General features: G+C 39.8%; 3 protein-coding genes and 1 long non-coding RNA gene across 7 annotated transcripts in view; 3 read left to right on the top strand and 1 right to left on the bottom strand.

The window, feature by feature from the left end:
• Positions 1 to 5,410, top strand: part of kmt2ba (lysine (K)-specific methyltransferase 2Ba) — a 28,507-nt gene extending 23,097 nt beyond the window's left edge. For 2 of the 3 annotated variants that reach the window (XM_058619816.1, XM_058619818.1), the window contains exons 29-36: positions 82 to 198; positions 705 to 820; positions 1,082 to 1,207; positions 1,422 to 1,674; positions 2,274 to 2,384; positions 2,503 to 2,586; positions 2,672 to 2,801; positions 4,170 to 5,410. In XM_058619816.1, coding sequence (XP_058475799.1) covers positions 82 to 198; positions 705 to 820; positions 1,082 to 1,207; positions 1,422 to 1,674; positions 2,274 to 2,384; positions 2,503 to 2,586; positions 2,672 to 2,801; positions 4,170 to 4,445 — 1,213 coding nt within the window. In that variant the 3' untranslated portion in view covers positions 4,446 to 5,410. The remainder of the gene's footprint in view (positions 1 to 81; positions 199 to 704; positions 821 to 1,081; positions 1,208 to 1,421; positions 1,675 to 2,273; positions 2,385 to 2,502; positions 2,587 to 2,671; positions 2,802 to 4,169) is intronic. The other variant, XM_058619817.1, reaches the window with a different exon arrangement.
• Positions 5,411 to 7,371: 1,961 nt separating this feature from the next.
• LOC131447780 (trypsin-like) lies at positions 7,372 to 10,586 on the top strand. The gene is made up of 5 exons (XM_058619820.1): positions 7,372 to 7,445; positions 7,533 to 7,686; positions 8,357 to 8,610; positions 8,908 to 9,044; positions 10,279 to 10,586. Exons 1-5 carry the CDS (start codon positions 7,406 to 7,408, stop codon positions 10,426 to 10,428), a joined length of 735 nt encoding a protein of 244 aa, XP_058475803.1. The 5' UTR covers positions 7,372 to 7,405; the 3' UTR covers positions 10,429 to 10,586.
• LOC131447781 (small ribosomal subunit protein eS19) lies at positions 10,451 to 13,774 on the bottom strand. 2 transcript variants are annotated; one of them, XM_058619821.1, is made up of 6 exons: positions 13,615 to 13,774; positions 13,338 to 13,408; positions 12,787 to 12,887; positions 11,832 to 12,039; positions 11,476 to 11,530; positions 10,451 to 10,898 (listed from the first exon to the last, which is right to left on the bottom strand). In XM_058619821.1, exons 2-6 carry the CDS (start codon positions 13,406 to 13,408, stop codon positions 10,851 to 10,853), a joined length of 483 nt encoding a protein of 160 aa, XP_058475804.1. In that variant the 5' UTR covers positions 13,615 to 13,774; the 3' UTR covers positions 10,451 to 10,850. The 2 variants fall into 2 exon arrangements, with proteins under 2 accessions (XP_058475804.1, XP_058475805.1); XM_058619822.1 differs by having other exon boundaries at positions 11,832 to 12,015.
• On the top strand, positions 13,307 to 16,007 carry LOC131447782 (uncharacterized). The gene is made up of 3 exons (XR_009234082.1): positions 13,307 to 13,432; positions 15,471 to 15,515; positions 15,932 to 16,007. It is a non-coding gene; the product is annotated as an uncharacterized LOC131447782 (long non-coding RNA).
• Positions 16,008 to 16,286: the final 279 nt, after the last annotated feature.

Below are 16,286 nucleotides of genomic sequence, written 5' to 3'. Positions count from 1 at the left end.
CACTTCTTTTGGTTGTAGTCTAAATGATGAACGCATGATGAAAATCTTAACTAATGTACCTAACCAATGCCTTTTACTCAGCAGATCGAGTGGTGTGAGAATGAAAGCTCCAACCATGAAGGACATTCTTGATCTAGATGAAAAGAATGTGTGTGAGCCGTTGAGAATTACTGCTCCTCCCCTTCCCAAAAGTCCAAGGTTAGTTCCTTATTTTGAGCCTTAAGAAGGTGAAAGTATGAGGCAAAATATTATGAAATAATTTGCAAGGGATGTCCCGATCCAGATCTCATGTATTAGATTGGAGAAGATCAGGTTTTTTTTGTTGTTGACGGATCGGATGTTGGCAATCATCCTGATCTGTAACGCCTGTGGCGTTTTTTGTTTCTGTTACCTTTGTTTGATGTAATTTGTCGTTATTTTAATATGGTGCCTCATTTTAACGGTGCATTCTTCTCTCTCTGCCCTAAGCACTCCAACACACACACTCAGGAATATTATTTATTGTAATGACTGTTACCATTTGTTTTAAAATGGTCTGCGATGCATCTTTGGTATCCAGACAAATGTGTGTCAGAATTCTGATTGGCAGATACTCAAGAGTAAAAAAAATTGCACAAGTTTAAATACAATTTAAAGAAAATCTTGTAACATCTTATTTTGGAAAATAATGTAATATTTCTTCTGTGTCTTCCCTTTCTCTTCAGGCCCTCTACGGTTGAAAGTCCATCTGCACAAAGTGATACACACGGTACTGAGTCTAGAACACACAAGTGGGTCAGCGCTCGCCATGGAGACCTCTCCGAATGGGCACCTTATTCAGGTGTGTGTCTGAAACTTTGAATGACTATTTATTTAATGCTCCATCATCAGTGCAACAGTGTCTTTTCTTGATGTTCACAAGTAAAAAGGGTGTAAAATAATTCAACAATCAACTACTTTTAATCTGTCTGTGAAACACAGCCACAGCCTTTCAGAGATCAACTGTGTGCCTTTTGTTTGATGCATTTTTTTAAATCTGTAGCCACAGTCATAGCTGCAGTGGGAATGTTGCATGTAACATGATTTTGTTTAAATTGCACAGGTTTCAGCTCAGAGGAAGAAGGTCATGTGCCTAAAGCCAGGAAGAAAACCTACATGAACCAGCCTCACCTGCGCTTTGAAATCACCAGTGATGACGGCTTCAGTGTTAAAGCCAACAGCATCGAGGGTAAGAGCTTCTGTAACTGCAGTTAACAACAGATGAAATGTGTCTGTTTAAATCCACTTAAACCACTAAACTGAGTAAACTGACTTAATAACTGTTAGTCAAGATTGTTATTCAATGTTATGGTCTCATTTTTTGGAGTATACATACACAAAAGTCAGTGTAGTGTGTGTGTGCGCAGAGCTCCCACACCTTCCTCATTTCTCGTCTTCCTCAGTCGCCTGGCGTGCAGTGATCGACGGTGTTCTCGAAGCACGCGCGGGCTTCCACCTCAAGCATCTGCCCCTGGGCGGGATGACCGGGCCGCGGGTGCTCGGCGTCCTCCACGATGCCGTCATCTTCCTGCTGGAGCAGCTGCAGGGGGCCACACACTGCAAACGCCACCGCTTCCGCTTTCACCGCTGTGATGGCATCGAGGAGGAGCTTCCCCTCAACCCAAGTGGCTGCGCCCGAACTGAAATCTACACGAGGTATTCTGTCCTCAAGTTCAATTCTCTTTACCCTCTCTTTTCTCCTTTTAAAGGATCTGTTTCTTTTTGTAAAACTGAAATGATACAGGAAAATATGGACATACGTAGACTTAAATATAATGCAAATAATAGCTTGAATAATGTATATTCAATTTATATATATATATATATATGTCACATTTAAATAATAAACTGTACTGGCAGCATGGCAATTAATGATGATGGGTAGTTAGTTCAACATACATGTGCAATAAGTGTTCAAATGCCTACAGAACTTAACACAACATTGTTTGATACAAACAGATGAGAGAAAACAAAAGGTAGCTGTAACTCCAGACTGAGCACAAAACACAGGATTTCACAGTCTCCTGTGTCATGCTACTAAAACAACTAATACAAATAACAAATGAATATTAAAACAATTATCTTACCAGCCTCTAGGGGGAGGACATGGACCTAAAATAGTAAACACAGTTCACACAGAACATGACCAGATACTTTTTTTTTTTTTTTTTTAAAAGGTTTAAAAGCTGTTGTGTGATCTCTCTTTCCATTTCTTGTCTGTGATTTGTAATTTTCTTTCCTTCTTCTCTGCTTAGGAAAGCAACGTTTGATATGTTCAACTTCCTGGCGTCGCAGCACAGAAACCCCCCCGACATAATAGGCCCCTTCGAAGAAGAAGAGGATGAATTCCCACTAAAATCTTCAAGGTGAGAGATTTGTTTTACCCACAGCACACCGCACACAAACATGAGTTAAAATTTCCTAGTAATTTGACGCGTTTCCACATTGATACTAATCTCGTGTGACTGTGTGTGACTGTGACAGGCGAGCCACCAGCAGTGAGCTTCCAATGGCCATGAGATTCAGACACCTGGAGAAAACGTCCAAAGAGGCAGTGGGAGTTTACAGGTAATGACAAATGAACACAGGTGGTCATATACATTAAACATGAATAAATTAAATCAATACCGGTTTCCCTCTGTGCATTAATCAGGTCTGAAATTGACGGACGTGGACTTTACTGCAAGAGGAACATTGACGCCGGGGAGATGGTGATAGAGTACGCTGGCACCGTCATTCGCTCCGTCCTGACTGATAAACGGGAGAAATATTATGACGGCAAGGTCAGTGAACATAGTATATGCTACTGTTTTTTTTTGTTGTAGAACTTATCATCTTCATCATGACAGCCAGAGTCTGTGGATGAATTCCAGCGCGCACAGTTTACCACTTAATGGCCACATTCCTGGGAAGTCTTTGTGTGTGAGCTGAACTTTCTGTGAACTTCCGTTTATTTCAGTGGAAACTCTGCTGAGATCCCGAAAAGATTCATGGTGTCAGGAAAACTGTGGATATATGTAACAAAAGCACGCTTATATTCACAAAATGTCTATTTTTGAATTCCAAATTTGTCTATAATGTGCATCCTGATACTGCACATTTGCAAATTTCTATACTGATGCACAGGACTACTTCATCATAAATGAATATATGCCAGGGGTGTCCAAGCTTTTTTACCAACGATTATGTGAAGATTCCTGGACACCAGTGGTCCCTTCAGACCTTTTTTTAACAGTAGAATTTGCATACAAATGCACTGTTTTATTATAATTTTATTTTCATTGTCACAGTTATCATATTTAATGGCAATGTAACCAAATCTAAGCCACGCAAGAGTCAGATATCATCATAATAACGTAATTGGTGATGAATGGATGTGTCTGTCTGTCATGGCTGGGTTGTGAACCCGGGACTCTGGTTTTAAAGCACATGACATGTGACTGGGGCCAATTTTCTGTCCTAATCTGTCTCTGGCCGTAAATAATACATTATAAAACCGAAGCTGCGAGCTGTACAAAATCTGACCAAGGGCTGTGATTGGCCCAGGGGCCAGACTTTGGACATGCCTGATATATCCACATGAACTTGAATATCAATTTCAAAGTTTCTTGACTAGCGAAATTGAAATGTTCCCAAAAACAAAACGAATGCTACTGCAGTCGAGCTGCAGCTGTGAGGAAGTGGAACATTGACAATATTACTCTTGATGGAATGCTGTCCATGTCTGTGTCACAGTATTGTATTGTGGGTTTAGCGTAAAATAAAATTGTCTTTATTAGCACATGGAATAAGATCATTTGGAAACCTTAAAGCCGTAGAGATAGGGTGAGGAGCTCAGAGTAGAACTGCTGCTCCTCCACGTCAAGAGGAGCCAGCTGGTTCGGGCATCTGGTTAGGATGCCTCCTGGACGCCTCCCTGGGGAGGTGTTTCGGGCATGTCCTTCTGGGAGGAGACCCCAGGGCCGACCCAGGACACACTGGAGGGATTATATCTCTCAGCTGGTCTGGGAACGCCTTGGGATTCCCCCCAGAGGAGTTGGTAGACGTGGCTATGACGATGAGCTACAATAACCCTCTGCACAAACCGTAGTCAAGCCGTTGTTTAAATGTATAAAGACCTGCTAACTCTTACCTTATTAACTCTCCACCAGGGCATCGGCTGCTACATGTTCCGCATCGACGACTTTGACGTGGTGGACGCGACGATGCAAGGCAACGCCGCACGCTTCATCAACCACTCGTGCGAGCCCAACTGCTACTCCCGCGTCATCAACGTGGACGGCCGCAAGCACATCGTCATCTTCGCCCTGAGAAAGATCTACCGCGGCGAGGAGCTCACCTACGACTACAAGTTCCCCATCGAGGATGAAGACAATAAGTTGCACTGCAACTGCGGGACGAAGCGCTGCCGCCGCTTCCTGAATTAGTGCAGCATCACGCACAACACAGCAGCAGTAGTCATTTTGTTTAAACCACAAGGGGGGGAGAGGGGGGCTTTGATGAACTGGTGAAGGCAACTGTTGTGATGCCGCTGACACACACAGACCTGAACTACTGTATCTTTACTCCGCTTAATGTATGATCGGACCACTGACAGTCAGAATCCACATTGGAGCCATATGTCAAAACTTGGGATGAAGATTATTTATATCATTTTTGACTGCTGGAAAGTTGGTCTCTTTTTGCTTGGTTGTTTATTTTTTTCTTCCATCTACCGTTTGACCGTATCCATACACCGCACTCTTTTAGTCTTAGACTGTTTAATGTAACTCAGAAGCCAGGAAGTGATGGATACCAGCCGCATCCTAAAAAGAACCTGAATACAGTTGTTGATGCTTAAAAGAGGGATCCAGTGCTATGCTGCTGACAGAGTGTCTTTGTAAAGGTCTCAGAAATGAGGGCAGTTAATTTTGTGTGGCACTTTTATGTTTAAGACACTCTCTGGCAGCACCGGTGTCACGGCAACCGAGAGAAATATAATTTTAGAGCAAATTTGACACAATAAGCTGAAAGCACCTTTTTGTACATTGTAGTGCAGCTACATTTTAACTGGATAACAGGGACTCCTGTAGTTGCTGTAGCTGCTGACGACAGTTCACCTAAAAGGTAGTTTTAATAGTCACACAAACCTTTTCCAGAGTTCGCTTGAGTTGAAATGTCTCGTTTTTATTTGTAACAGGCAGAGATGCTGTGATCGTGACGCTTTTATCCTATGATAACTGTCTGTTCTTCGGGTCATTTGTGCCGTTTGTGTGTTTTAGGGTCTACGAGGGAGTTTCAGTGGTGCAGGGTTTATAATGAATATATACTGATCTTGCTCTGCTCAGTCCCTTATATATCCTTTTGTATTTTTGTATATTTGAACAATAAATGTATAGCTGATGGAATTACACATGTTTGAGCTTTTACCTTTCTTTTCTGTAAGTGAAGGTTGACTTAACTGAAGCTGGTGCTGAGCAGTGATTCTGAGTGAGGTTTGTTTTTTTTTGTGATTGCGGTTGTTTTGCACTCTCATCCTCTTGGTCTCGTCTCTCACAGGTTTACTACCTCAAACATGTTTATGAAGCAAGATGCGTTTGAATTACACGAAGTATCTGGTGGAAAAATGGCTTCCTTGTTTCCCTAATGTGCAGTCTCTCATCGTTACATTATTACAGTGTAAAAACCACCCATTTCAGAGGTGTTTAACATTGACTGACTATTATAACGACAAATATTCCATAGGAAAAGACGACCACCTGGTTTTTTTCACCACCCAGCCGATGGGTGCCGGTGGATCTGAAGCGGAAGGCTGACTGCTGTCGGTGATTGTTTTGTTTTGTAGGGTTGATGATTGAATTTGTCGCACAGCTTTGTTACTTATCGGTTTATAATGGATCCGTGTCTGTATATAGTTGTATAAAGAATTTCTAAACCTGTTAAATATTTTTTATCTACGTTTTTTATTTATGTTCAATAAAAGCTGAAATGTTCACAATTTCGTGGGTGTTTTTTTTTCTCTGTTTTATATTGTATTTGTTAAAGCATAACAGTTTCTAAGCTGAACCTCTTTTCAAATATACCAGATTTTGGTCAGCTCGACATCAAGCTCTGCAGAAGCCTGATAACGAGCTGCTCATCTGAATCAGATGAAACATGTAGGGCAGTGTTCCCAGAGGACCAGGGTTGGGGAAATACTGCTCTACAGGAGATTCCAGTACAAGGGGCCTGATGAGTCCACCTGCATTGGACTTCCTTGAACCACTCACAGCCATCAGAGTGGTTTTAAATCAACCTTTTAAAATGGTTAGTTTTACTTGTTGCTGGTGGTTTATAGAGAGTTGGGAAGAGGGAGTCTCCTTATTCATGTTGTGATGGGGTTTTCCCCACGGCCTGGTTGTAATACATGCTTAAAGCTACAGTATGTAAAGTGTTACTGGTGAAGTTGCATGTTGCAGCTGAATCAATACAGTTACAATAGCATCAAAACTCAAAAGGATGTTTATTTTGTCCATTGTGGGCTATTGTAAACACATGGTCGTCCAAAATGGCAACCTGTGTAGAGCTGACCCTGTAAAGAAAAACAACAATTCAAAAAAATCCACCTAAATTTTACACACTGGCCTTTTAAATGAACATTTAAAGATGCCCATGCTGCATATTTGGGATGTAAATTATTATATAATCTTTTTCCTCCCATAATGAAGGATCACTTGTGGCAGATAAAATAATTATACTTCATTTTGTGTTTGTACAATCACCTGATTGTATGAATAGTGCTGATACGTTTTTATGCACTGTATAACTCATTTCCACCAGATGAATTTGTCATGTTCCTGACACTAATCTCATGGATTACAGAGGAGGCCCTGACCTCCAGGGTGATGATAAATGTAATTTTAACTCTTTTTTTCCCCTGTGTCAGTGCTGCAGTTGTGCAACTTATCAGGATAAGACTTATCAGGTTTTATGAAAATACTAAAAAAAAAACCTGACCAATGACACCTGTGAATGTTAGCTGTTATCAGACATATCCACAGCTGAATTAACCGGCTGCACCTCTGAACAAATATGCACACTGTAGGAAACATGACATATAGTATTATTTTTTGCCTGTGTCCACATCTTGTTTAACTGTCATTGCTTTGAAATCACAAAGGTAAATTGCTGATATAATTATTAGTTGACGGAGTTTTTTTTATCCAAAATTGCTCATTCAACATTACCCACAATGCTGGGTTGTTTATTCAACATTGCTCAAGGTTCTTGTGTTCCTCTCTGTCATATGGCTTTTTCCCAGATTCATTTTGCCTTGTGACCTTGAGAAAGTCATGAATGGAGCATCCAGGACAGGTGTACAAAAGGAGCTACAGCGCGGTTCATTGCTCACATTTAGACGGTTGTCACCATGAAGGTCCTTGTTTTCCTGGCGTTGCTTGGAGCAGCATGTAAGACAATTACTATCTTTTCTTTTGGTCACAGAACTTGAAACAGATGAAGGCATTTATATTTCTATCCATAATGTGTAATTGCAGTTGCTGCAGCTGATGATGAAAAGGTTGTAGGAGGGTATGAGTGTCCCAGGAACTCTGTTCCCTACCAGGTGTCTCTGAACGCTGGATACCACTTCTGCGGCGGATCCCTCATCTCCAGCCAGTGGGTGGTGTCAGCTGCTCACTGCTACAAATCGTAAGTACAGCAATTCACACTCCGCATGACCTTTTGTTCCATACTGGGAGCATGTCATTCAAAATATGCATTGAGAGGCATAATTGAGACTTACACAAGCACAAGCTTTGCTGGCCCTGAAATATCTCCTATTTTATTCATACTGTAAATCCAAGGCCGGTATGTTGTTGGAAATGTTTGGCTGTGTGCAGCATAACTAAAAAAAAAGTAAAGAATGGATGTGGATTTTATGGGGATGTAAGAAAAGAGGATTAGATTTTAGTGGTGATTAACATAAAGACCCAGATTCAGGATTGTTTTTTATATCAGTAAAATAGGGGAGTGTGTGAAACTGAATTGCGAAGCTGAATGGCCTTGACATACATAAGTATGCACTGTGATGTATGAACACATCTTAAAGCCCCAGTGTGCAGGTTTTGTTCAGTGAGGACAACTGTAGGTCCAACTGTTTAGCTGCAATCTCACTTTTTTAGTGCCTTACACAGTCATAGTGTAAAATGCATCTGTGTCTCACACTGCTATACTGACTTTCACAGAGAGTGGGGTCGTGTGGGTCAAGATTTGAATGTGATAGACGTTTGCTACACACGACAGCCTTAAATCAAAACTTTATGGTGAGAAGTTTTTACATGTGAAAACAAACTTATTCACACTTTCCCTTTCTCACCAGTCGTATCCAGGTTCGCCTTGGCGAGCACAACATTGCCGTGAACGAGGGCACAGAGCAGTGGATCGACGGCGCCAAGATGATCAAGCACCCACAGTACAACAGCAACAACCTGGACAACGACATCATGCTGATCAAACTGAGCCGCCCCGCCGCCCTCAACAGCTACGTCAAGACCGTGGCCCTGCCCACTCGCTGCCCTGTGGCCGATGAGAACTGCCTGGTGTCCGGCTGGGGCAACACATCTGCCAACGGCAGTAAGTTCATTTGAGTTTAAAATGCAAACAAAGAGAACGACATCCTTTCTGGTATGTGAAGGCCACCGTAGTTTCATGATGAGCTTGGGAAAGGGAGGGATGAGCAGTCACTAATTCTCACACACTTGACCTTTAAAATCTACAAAATGTTTATGTAACGTTTATTTTCATAATTTCCCATCCTTTCAAACTGTTATATAATATCTTGTATAATGTTAACAGTGTGAAAATCTCACCTTGACAATGTCAGAATAATACATCTGTCAGGTAGTTAACTCTTACCCTCCTGCTCTCGAGGCAACTTCCCCGACAGGCTGCAGTGCCTGAGGCAGCCCATCATCGATGACAGGATCTGCAAGAACGCCTACCCCCACCTGCTCACCGACAACATGGTTTGCTCCGGGTTCATGAGCGGAGGTGCCAGCAGCTGCCAGGTGAGTTGGCCTAAACCACAGGAAACACAGAGGGAGTCAGTCACGTGGTCCACTGCAACACTGCATCACCTTCAAGCACTGCTGTGGTGCACACACTATAGAGAGCAGAAACACGTTAATACTCTTTTTAAGACTATTTAACACAATACAATTGAGAATGTAATAATAATAGAATAGAATGTTATTGTCCAGTCTGAGTAGGAACACTTTCTTATGTCTCACCCTAAAGTATATACACATACATGATTAAGAACAATACATATCAAACAAAATCGTTCAATATTATTATAGGATAGGATACTCAGTGTGTTAATCTTAAAACAGCACATCATTTTATATGTGCCTTAAATATCCAACTCAAAAATATCTGCACCGACACACATTTGAAAACCTAATATCTGTCAATATAGTGATTTTATTCTAACATATTGGTGATATTAACACAGTATTGTGTTTGATAGAGCAATATGATAATATATAACATGAGGTGATAAAAAACATTTTCTTTTCAACACTAAAGCTGTTGGTAACCATCTCTTAAATATCTCTTAGGTCATAGTGGAGAATCATTTTACTTCATTACATCTATTTTCTATGTACTGCAACAATAATATATGTCGAGAAGAAGCTTTAATCTGTCCAACACAGAACCTAGTTCTAAATTTGGAAGGATTAAGTTATAGAGTAACTTGACAGTCCCTTACGATCTTGTGCAGAGGTTTATCATGTGGCTTTGCTGCTGAGCTGTAGTGAACATGGTGGTTTTAGACTTCACCAAATAGAAACAGACATTCAACCAGAGAACGGCAGCAGAACACAACTCATCACTTGTGCCATGATGCTCAATTGTTCGAATTGTGTTGCTTTGCCTCTGTGTTTCTCATGTTTCACTCCCTATATTGTTTGTTCTTTGTTTCTAAAAAGCGCGTAGTAAACATTTTAAAGGTGCTCTTGGGTTACAACACCAAATGTGAATTTCCACCAAAGAAACTAATACCAGGAACTTGTGAATTTACTAGGAACTATAAGGATTTCTATCACAGGAACCAGGAACTTGTGTAGATTTTTTTGGCCCAAAAAAGCCCCCGCTCAGGGACTGGTACTTGCTTGACTGGTAATGCTCCAGCATTTTATTCCAGCTATTCAATCTCTGCAACAGCTCATAAAATAATTTGCCTAATATTACAAATGAGAACGAACATTTAAATCCAAGTTCTTCTTTGTTTGTTTGCAGGGAGACTCCGGTGGTCCTCTGGTGTGCAACGGTCAGCTGCAGGGAGTCGTGTCCTGGGGTTATGACTGTGCCATGAAGGGACACCCCAGCGTCTATGCCCGTGTGTGCCGCTACAACAACTGGATCAGCAGTGTTATGAGGAACAACTAAAGACAACCAGCCATAATGTTCACACGTGAGCTGACAGTTTATTTAGAACTCCTTGTGTATTATTTTGTCATCCGTATACTTTGCATCTCACAAACAGATTGTTTGGGCATAATACTCTGTAACTGGATGAATTAATAAAATATACATTAGCATCCAAACTGTTTTTGTTGTGTTTTTTTTACATTCATGCAGAGACAACATTAAAATGTTCATGAGCCCATTGAGTTTTTCTGTCTCTAGGCCACTGCTATCTTGACATTCATAATAAATTAATGTAATCACTGTAGTATTATAGATACATGCTTCTTTGTGAAATGCCTCTTGTACTTGATTAATGTGGGGCACCACAGTGATAAGGGTGCAGTAAATAAGTGTGAGGCATAGCTGCATTAACGTTGCTCTGGATTCTTTGCATTCTCTCCTCAGATGGCGATTTGTAAACTCCGCTGTTTCTTGTTTGCCGCAGCAACCTTAACATGCAGAGAAGAAGACAGAGGTCAGCAGGAGGGGGTAGTCATGCAGTTGCATGTGCAGTGTAGTAGTCGTAAAAAAAAGTTATTTTGTGACGTGTGACAAAACATATTTCACTTAACTATTTAAATACAAAGCACAGTTTCACTTTAATCGTTTTTATGGCAATAACTGACACAGGACACAAGAGGGAGCTACTAATATGTCACACACTGCAGTGGAGTGGACAGAGCAAGAGTCATACCTCAAACAGAACTGTATATAGAATGAAAAATATTGTGTGATGCGCTCAGTATTCTTCTTATTGTTTTTGTTTTGCCAAATTATTTAAGAATAATTTAAAAGTATAGTTTTCTGAGTCAGTAAATTATAGGCGTTGCTCAAAACTGTTCATGTCTGGAGCGTAATGCTATCACTACTACTTAACAATACTGTGCACTTACTATCTCAGTCTTATATGGTAATAAAAATAATAATAATAACATTATAATAATATAAAGTCAGTGCTCATCTTGCACTGAATTATTAAATTTGGTCATGTTCTGTAGTACGGTAGTTATGACAGTAACAACCCACCTGACCTGCGATCCTGTCCAGATCTCTCTGGCCCTGAGAGGTAAGTCTCCGTCCACTAGAGGAAAAATGTTAAAACAAACATTTATCGCTCATTCAGCTCACCACAACATTACAGTCCTACACCAAAATAGTATTTTTGCACTAGCTGTAATTGAATGTAATGTAATGTACTTGTTTCATACTGAATTATGAGTTATTTTAAGTCAGTTATTTGTGGCTCAGTTTTTTAATTGAGCAAAACACATTTTTTTATAATCAGTTGAGTGTTGACTTATTTTTTATTATGGAGAATTGACTGATTTTCATACAATATAGTGTATTTTGGTTCTATATATGAGTTAGGGTTAGTATCTTACCCACTGGGGTCCTTCTCCACCATCTTGAGGCCCTCCAGAGCCTGGAGGACTTTCCTTGCCACATTCCTGGAGCCCACGCTGAAGTGGGCGGGGCACACTCCGTTCCTCTGACGCCCACCGTAGATCTTGATCATGGAGCCCACGCCCACTCCTCCTCGCAGGTACAGGTGACGTGCCGTGGACGCTGGTGTGACGAACAAACAAAATACTTGAAAAAGACAAAAAGACATGAAATCAAACATTCCAACTTAATCAAATGTATGAAAATCTTTGGTAGGTCAATATATACTTTGGATGATAACATACAGACCAGCTGTGGGATCATTGTGTGCAAATGCTTTTACTGTACAGTATATACGGTACCAGTTGTGGAAAATCTGATAGGACAGACCAATATTACACAATGTATATGATCATTTGCAACTGGGTACCAGAGGGTATCACCAGATACATCACCATCTGAGCCTGTTCACAAAGTGAAATATACATGAAGAATATATTGTAAATATCAAGCTCTTACTGTATATATTCTGGTAATTGTCAATAATGTATATTCTATTTCTGACTTTTTATAGTCTTACTGTTGATATTTTTCTATATTTCACAGATGTGAAAATGCATCATTTATTACCTTTATCTTTACTGTCTTTGCTGCTGTGACACTGTAAATTCCCCCAATGCAGGAACAATAAAGGACTATCTTATCTTATCTTGATGACATTTTTGGTCCTTGGTAAAAGCTAAACTCTAAGCTTTTTATGTTTTTTTTTTAAAACATACAGATATTTAGGAAAACTCAAGGTCCTATTGTTACATGGGATTTATTTCAACTTAGTTATTACCTTTCAAAATTTCAAAAAGTGATTCCAGTGTTAATTTTCTGCCGATTTCTGCCAGCTGCTGAGGATGAACAGATGAACTGATGAACTGACGAAACACCTCCAGTGACACCAACCTGCTCTGGTGTAAAACCAGTTGTCATCACAAGGAGCCAGCTCTTTGTGCCTGGCAAGCTTTACAGTGTCAACCCATTCTGGGACCTTCAGTTTGCCAGACCTGAAAATAAATAAAATAAATAAACAAATAAAATATCAGTTAATGTGTCAAATCAACTGACTGCACCATTTTCTCAAACAACATATGCCATGGGAAAATGGGATTTATTCACCAAATACAATTTTTTGTAATGCTTGCATTGCTGTTTTCTATAAATAGTTTGTTTCTCATCTATTATTATTATTATTATTATTATTATTATTATTATATTATATTATTATAATAATATTATATTATATTATTATTATAATATATATCATCCCTATTAAAAATATTACATTATTTGCGTTTTTTTTGTCTGAAATAGTTAGCATTATTATATGTTTATATATAATATAGCACGTAATTATGAATGCGGAAACCGCATTTTTTTTTTAAAATTAGCCTGAGTGATTGACAGGTGGCTCTAATCCTGCACTGCACCGCAGCTCACGAGCTTTATTTACTTACTTCTTAAGGAAAGCAGACAAAGCTCTGACAAACTCCTGTTGGTTGACATCTTTCACAGTGACACTGGGCATCTACGGGACAAAATGGAGACGAGGGTGAGCTCAAAGTTTACCATCAAATGTTGCCAGTGTGGCTTTAGGGCTCAAAAATGCACCGCATCCCGTGCTAACGTTAGCCACCAAGCTAGATAGACACCTAGCTAAAGTAACTGATAGCATGCAAGTCTCTGAGAGTTAGCAGCACATGCAACTCTGCTGCGGCATAACCAGCATCTTACTTTTCATATACCAGACAAACCCGACAGTCTAGTGGTTAGGAGTTTAGCCACAGTTTGTCCTGTAGGTAATGCCGCAGAGCAGCTGAAAGAAGGGTGCTGAGGAGGGAATGAAGGAGGGAGGGATGAAGAGGAAGATGATGATAAAGCAGGCAGCCTGACCTCAACAGCAGCTGCAATTGATGCTCATCCATCCCAGTCCTTCAACACAACTAAAATAAACACCAATTATAAAATTAATAAAAATTCTACATCTGTACTGTAAATAGAACAATATTGGGTTTTTTTCCAGGGTCAATCTGTAGGAATCAGGGCACCTGACAAATCTCATATTTTTATGGCTGATATGTTTTGCTGGTTTTCTTTTTATTACTCCCATCTGTTAAAATGTAATAGTTCAAAATAACAAATACAAAATTGCTATAAATTAATTTCTCTTAATGCTCTGCTTTAAGTAAAAATAGCTTTAAACAGTTTATCCTCATTATTGGCACTAAATCTACACTATCCAAAGTTGTGTCTGGGTGTCATCCTCGACACATCAATAATATTACCCGGTCTGCATATTTCCATCTATGCAACATTAATCATCTCCGCCCTTCCCTAACCCCCATACAACTTTAGTCCTCCTGTATGCTTTCAAGGCCATCTACAACCTCGTCCCTCTGTATCTCTCTGACCTCCTGCACATCGCTACTTCCTCCTGCTCCCTCAGATCCTCCTCCATCCTACTCACTGTGCCCTCCACCTGCCTCAGCACCATGGGGAGCAGAGTTTTGAGCTGCTCTGCTCTCCATCTCTGGAATTCACTCCCACCAGACATCCGGAACTCTCCCCCCTCTTCAAATCCAGACTTAAAACCCCCCTGTTCAAAATAACCTACTCTCTGTAATTGTATCTGTTTACTGTGTCATTATTTGTCTCTGTAAAGTGTCATTGGGTGTTATTTTTGTAATATTATTACAAAAATGGTGTAGAAACTAAGTTTTAAATTATGAAACAGGTTATCAATCAAACAGGTAATCAATAGGAGTGGGTCAAAATATTGATTTGGTGATATATCGTTGTCCTTCCTTGTGCCATTATAATAGATACGTCAGGGCTATTTTAATTAACAAATTAAAGGCACTCTAAAGTAAACAGTCCCTGCCAGTTTCACTCGCTACTAGATGTCTCCTCGCGATGGTGCTGCTCAAATGAATGATGCAAGAAGTTACAGTAGGATAATGGCAGAGAAAGCTACGTTAAGAGATGCCCTATCCATTTTCAATTGATCAACTTTATGCACTTTGTTCTCTATGCTGTGAAAAACAGAGAAATCCTGCACTTTTAACTTTTCACTGACATTTTTATTTTTTTCAGTTAACCAGATTTTGTGATGTATCGCTATATGACTGTCCTACAATACATTTATTATCACAGAATCGTTGTATCGTGATATTATTGTTATTGTGGACCATGTGCTGTGTATCGTATTGTGAGGTATGCTGTGATTCCCACCAATAGTAGTCCAAAACCTAAACTTTCTTTTAAAACCTAAGAACAGAAATGTGTAAACTTACAAGTACACAAATCTGTAATAATCAGCTGATGACAATTAATTAGTCTACTTCTAATTTTAACCCTCATTTCTGGATGGGTTACTCTCACTTGGCTCAGTGGGCTGCGGGTTACAGCCTCTTTCACTCTGCAAAGGAAAGAGAAGAAGAAGAAGGCAGTAATGCAACACTGCAGATGCCATCTGTCAAATATGAAGAAGGCGGTCCACATACTATCACTATCACATGGCAGGACATTTCTAACATCTGGCTTTATTTACTCATTTGCACATGTTTAACTCCATCTGTCATCTTCAACAGATCCCCCAGAAACACTGGCAGATAAGAATGGAAAGCAAGAGGAAGGTAAATAAAAAACTTAATATATGTATTTATATTACTACACACACATCTTATTAAGATACTGGGATAATTACTATTATACATAAATGCAATAAATGAATCATATCAAACAATGACATAACATATTATATAACTCTGCCCTAGAATTGTGTACACGTAAAATGCAACAAAAATTATAGTAATGTATCATTACAACCTAAATATAATATAAATTATAGCATAACTGAGATTACACTATCGTAATTGTAATCTATCGTGTGTCAAAATGATAGTTAAACAATTTAAAATCAAAAAGAGAGTTTTGTGATGAACTGTGATGAGGATGATGCTGGGTGTGAGTTACTCCCTATGAATCCCAGCAGAGGGTAGAATTGTGTCACTTTTTTTTACATCTCTGGCCTGTTTCTCTGTTTTATCAGAGCCAGAGAATTTTTCTCGAGAAGGGCTGCTGTCAGCAGGAAAGGAGAAAGCACCTGAATGAGGACGACACCACCGGTGGAAGTTTAGTTTCCCTTTATCGCTTCATCTGGCATCCAACTGTGCTCAAACCAGACACAATGACCTTGAACAGACCAGGTGTTAACATCTGTCCTCTGAGTGATCATCCAGATTGTGGTAAGTACAGCGCTGAATGCTCAGTGACCTGGGTGTTGCTCTGTGTATGTGAGGTGGTGTGAAGATGGCAGTCACGTGTGTGTTCCAGTTATGAGCGGAATATAAGCAGTTGAAAGTATAATTAACCTCGGTTTTATTAAGTCCAACACTCACAATTGG

This window comes from Solea solea, chromosome 20 (genome assembly GCF_958295425.1).
Source record: "Solea solea chromosome 20, fSolSol10.1, whole genome shotgun sequence".
Lineage (NCBI taxonomy): Eukaryota > Metazoa > Chordata > Actinopteri > Pleuronectiformes > Soleidae > Solea > Solea solea.
Note: the sequence above shows the minus strand (reverse complement) of the source record. Positions and strands in the feature narration are given on the sequence as shown.

Coding starts and splice junctions, on each gene's coding strand:
- LOC131447780 (XM_058619820.1), top strand. CDS start 7,406: ATGAAGGTCCTTGTTTTCCTGGCGTTGCTTGGAGCAGCAT. Junction 7,446..7,532: donor GGCGTTGCTTGGAGCAGCAT/GTAAGACAATTA, acceptor GTGTAATTGCAG/TTGCTGCAGCTGATGATGAA. Junction 9,045..10,278: donor GAGGTGCCAGCAGCTGCCAG/GTGAGTTGGCCT, acceptor GTTTGTTTGCAG/GGAGACTCCGGTGGTCCTCT.
- LOC131447781 (XM_058619821.1), bottom strand. CDS start 13,408: ATGCCCAGTGTCACTGTGAAAGATGTCAACCAACAGGAGTTTGTCAGA. Junction 12,888..13,337: donor TTGTCTGCTTTCCTTAAGAA/GTAAGTAAATAA, acceptor ATTTATTTTCAG/GTCTGGCAAACTGAAGGTCC. Junction 10,899..11,475: donor TGGACAGGATCGCAGGTCAG/GTGGGTTGTTAC, acceptor CTGCATGTTAAG/GTTGCTGCGGCAAACAAGAA.